This window comes from Sinocyclocheilus anshuiensis, unplaced genomic scaffold (genome assembly GCF_001515605.1).
Source record: "Sinocyclocheilus anshuiensis isolate Anshui unplaced genomic scaffold, SAMN03320099.WGS_v1.1 scaffold1472, whole genome shotgun sequence".
NCBI classification, from domain to species: Eukaryota; Metazoa; Chordata; class Actinopteri; order Cypriniformes; family Cyprinidae; genus Sinocyclocheilus; species Sinocyclocheilus anshuiensis.
The window spans coordinates 583,663-586,496 of NW_015542453.1; the positions used below are offsets into that span (position 1 = coordinate 583,663).

Below are 2,834 nucleotides of genomic sequence, written 5' to 3' on the forward strand. Positions count from 1 at the left end.
TATTTCGTTTATTTTTTTTTTTTTTTTTAGCTATATCGCCCAGCCCTACCCTCATGTCCTTCAAAACCTGTAAGACCTTCGTTCATCTTTGGAACACAAATGAAGATATTTTTGATGAAATCCGAGAGCTTTCTGAACCTGTATAGACACCAACGCAACTACCACGTTCAAGGCCCAGAAAGGTAGTAAGGACATCGTTAAAATAGTCCATGTGACATCAGTGGTTCAACCGTAATTTTACGAAGCTACAGTTGAATGCTTTTTGTGTGCAAAGAAAACAAAAATAATGTATCACCATCCGCCGCCATTCACGAGAGTACCACAACGCTGATGCCATATGGACTATTTTAAAGATGTCCTTACAGCGTTTCTGGGCCTGGGAACATTTCAGTTACATTGCTGTCTATGCAGGGTCAGAAAGCTCTTGGATTTCATCAAAAATATCTTAATTTGTGTTCCGATGAACGAAGTTCTTGCAGGTTTGGAATGACATGAGGGTGAGGAATTAATGACAGATCTTTCATTTTTGAGTGAACTATCCTTTTAAGAAATTGCCATGGAGCAATGGAACTGTAGTTCAAAGTGGTTTACCCCGCCAGAGCAAACTTTTCAGAAAGTTCGCTTTCACAAGCGAACCCTGTTTTACCTTGTTGTTGTTGGAAATTACGCCATGCCAGTTTGTTCTTCAATTTGGCTTGAAGTATATTGGGGGCTTAGTGATGCATTTATAAATTTCAGCAGCAATAGCTTTGACCGAGAATAGCAGACTGTTAATCATGCCATCCTTACATTCTATGTTTTTTCTTCAGGGGTGGTAGCGCTCAGGACCTGACGTTCTTTGCGGGGCAGGCCGTAGCCATGAACCGGCAGCTGGCTGAGAGGGAAGAGAGTGAGGAGCAGCAGCAGCAGTTAGAGAAGGAGCTTTTCTCCCCGCTTCTCCTCTCCTCCAGCTCCGGCTCCATGCTGCTGTCTCCTTCCTCCAGGTCCAAGCTGGCCCTCCGCAGGGAGACCGCAGGCAGCCAGCACCGAGGGCCGGTGTGCGCTGCTGAACTACGCCAGCTCCTCGCCCCGCTTGTGATAGTAGGTGACTGTGCCTGATCTCTACCACGTTTTCCAGCCTCCGCTCTCCACTGACGACTATTGATGACACTCTATCAGAATCTTCAACTAGGCAGTGCGTTGACATCTTGACCTCTCTGCCCACTTACTTTGTGGGCTCTAAGCTCTTGTGAGAAGTACTCTCATGTTTGTAGCACTTAAAGCACCTCAAAGGCCCCTGCAAACAGTTTTGATTGGGTAAAAAGCTTGTTGTGGCCAGGAAAAAGACTTGTTGACGTCGGAGTCCCAGGAATCTGTCAATATAACAATGTTTACGTAAAACCTCGGGAACCAAAGGACTCAAGTTGCTTTCGTTCATCTAAAGCTGGACCCCACCTAAGCCATTTAATTTCTAAGCATCAGGAAAAACATTCTGCTCTTTGCCTTTGAGCTCACATGGCTGACCCCCAGTGGCCGAATCATTCGATTTGTACTTATGCCATATTTGAGACTTATTTCTCACTCTCAAAGTGATATTGATGGCAGACTGAGACTATGTAAGTGTTGCTGGGACTTAAGTGGCAAATGACTTATTATTCAAGTTATCCAGGGAAGAAATTGCAGCCATGTTGTGTGGGGTTTCTCTAGTCTGAATTTATTTATCAAGGACCTCATTTACCAATTTCACTCCACTGTGTAACACTTATTTTTCTGCCAAACGCGAATCTCCGCAGTGTTTTCAGCAGAAACCTCTCTGAATGAGTAACCAAAGTATATTTTAAAGCAGAAAGACTCATTCTATGTCAGTTCATTGGTGTTTTACATTTCCGTTTTGTCCTCTCACTGGAAAGTTTAGCCTTTTTCAGGGAGACGGAGCAGTGCAGCACAACTTTTGTACTTGGCCTCTCAGGAAAACAGGAATTAGTTGCATAATCATATTTCCTCCCCCTTTTCATTTCCTCATGTTTCATCCCCTTTTGACCTGCAATATAAGGAACTGCCAGAGGTCCATTTCAAGGTTCTGTAGCGAATTTAGAGAAATCCTCTACCATTTTCATTTCCAACTCCGTTTTCACCATTCATTCAGTTAGTCATTGAACATTTCGTGAACACACAGGCTCTGTCAATGACTCCATTCACTGTTTGAATAAAGGTGATTATTGCATGAAAAGACCTTAAGTCCTCTGTTAGCCTTCATTTTGTACTTGTAGACTGATATCTAATGAAAAGGTGAAGCTCAGATACGCAATAAAACTCCAGACATACCAATGTGCCATGCTGCTATATTACTTTGCCCATTCCCTCGCCCCCTGCCCTCTTTTTTTTATTTATTGTTGGTGTGTTGGAAAGGGAGATTTTCATCTTCCTTTTTTAAAGTGGCAGTTTATTTGTTTTTAAAAATGTAAGGATGTTGAACTTGTAAGAGAGAATGTGTGGATCCCCCCCACCTTTTTTTTTTTTTTTTTTTTTTTTTTTTGTTTTTTTTGGTTGTTACTGATGTTCCGCAATTTCTTCCTAAGATGACTGTAGACACTAGTGTTTGATCAATTTTTTCTTGAATAGTGTCACCAGCAAATATGCAGATCAACCAGGAACAAAACCAAGTGCTCCTACTCGCTCTGAGTGAAGCAAAGCCTATCATTATTGGAATATTTTTTATTTTTTATTTTTTTTAAAGCATTTTGTTCTTGAAATGCATACACAGTTGATTTCCTCTTTTTCTGATGGAAACCACCTTGGAATATGCTGAGTTTAGTCTTTTTTTTTTTTTTTTTTTTTTTTTTGGGAACGGCCTC

The 2,834-nt window shown here is 41.5% G+C and overlaps 2 protein-coding genes across 4 annotated transcripts in view; one reads left to right on the forward strand and one right to left on the reverse strand.

Moving 5' to 3' along the window:
- Positions 1 to 2,613, forward strand: part of LOC107693729 (MAP kinase-interacting serine/threonine-protein kinase 2-like) — a 15,436-nt gene extending 12,823 nt beyond the window's left edge. For all 3 annotated transcript variants that reach the window (XM_016493231.1, XM_016493229.1, XM_016493230.1), the window contains exon 14: positions 810 to 2,613. In XM_016493231.1, coding sequence (XP_016348717.1) covers positions 810 to 1,098 — 289 coding nt within the window. In that variant the 3' untranslated portion in view covers positions 1,099 to 2,613. The remainder of the gene's footprint in view (positions 1 to 809) is intronic.
- The window catches only part of LOC107693731 (zinc finger protein 414-like), a 30,549-nt gene that overhangs the window by 19,405 nt on the left and 8,310 nt on the right, over positions 1 to 2,834 (reverse strand). The gene's annotated exons all lie outside the window — the stretch shown is intronic.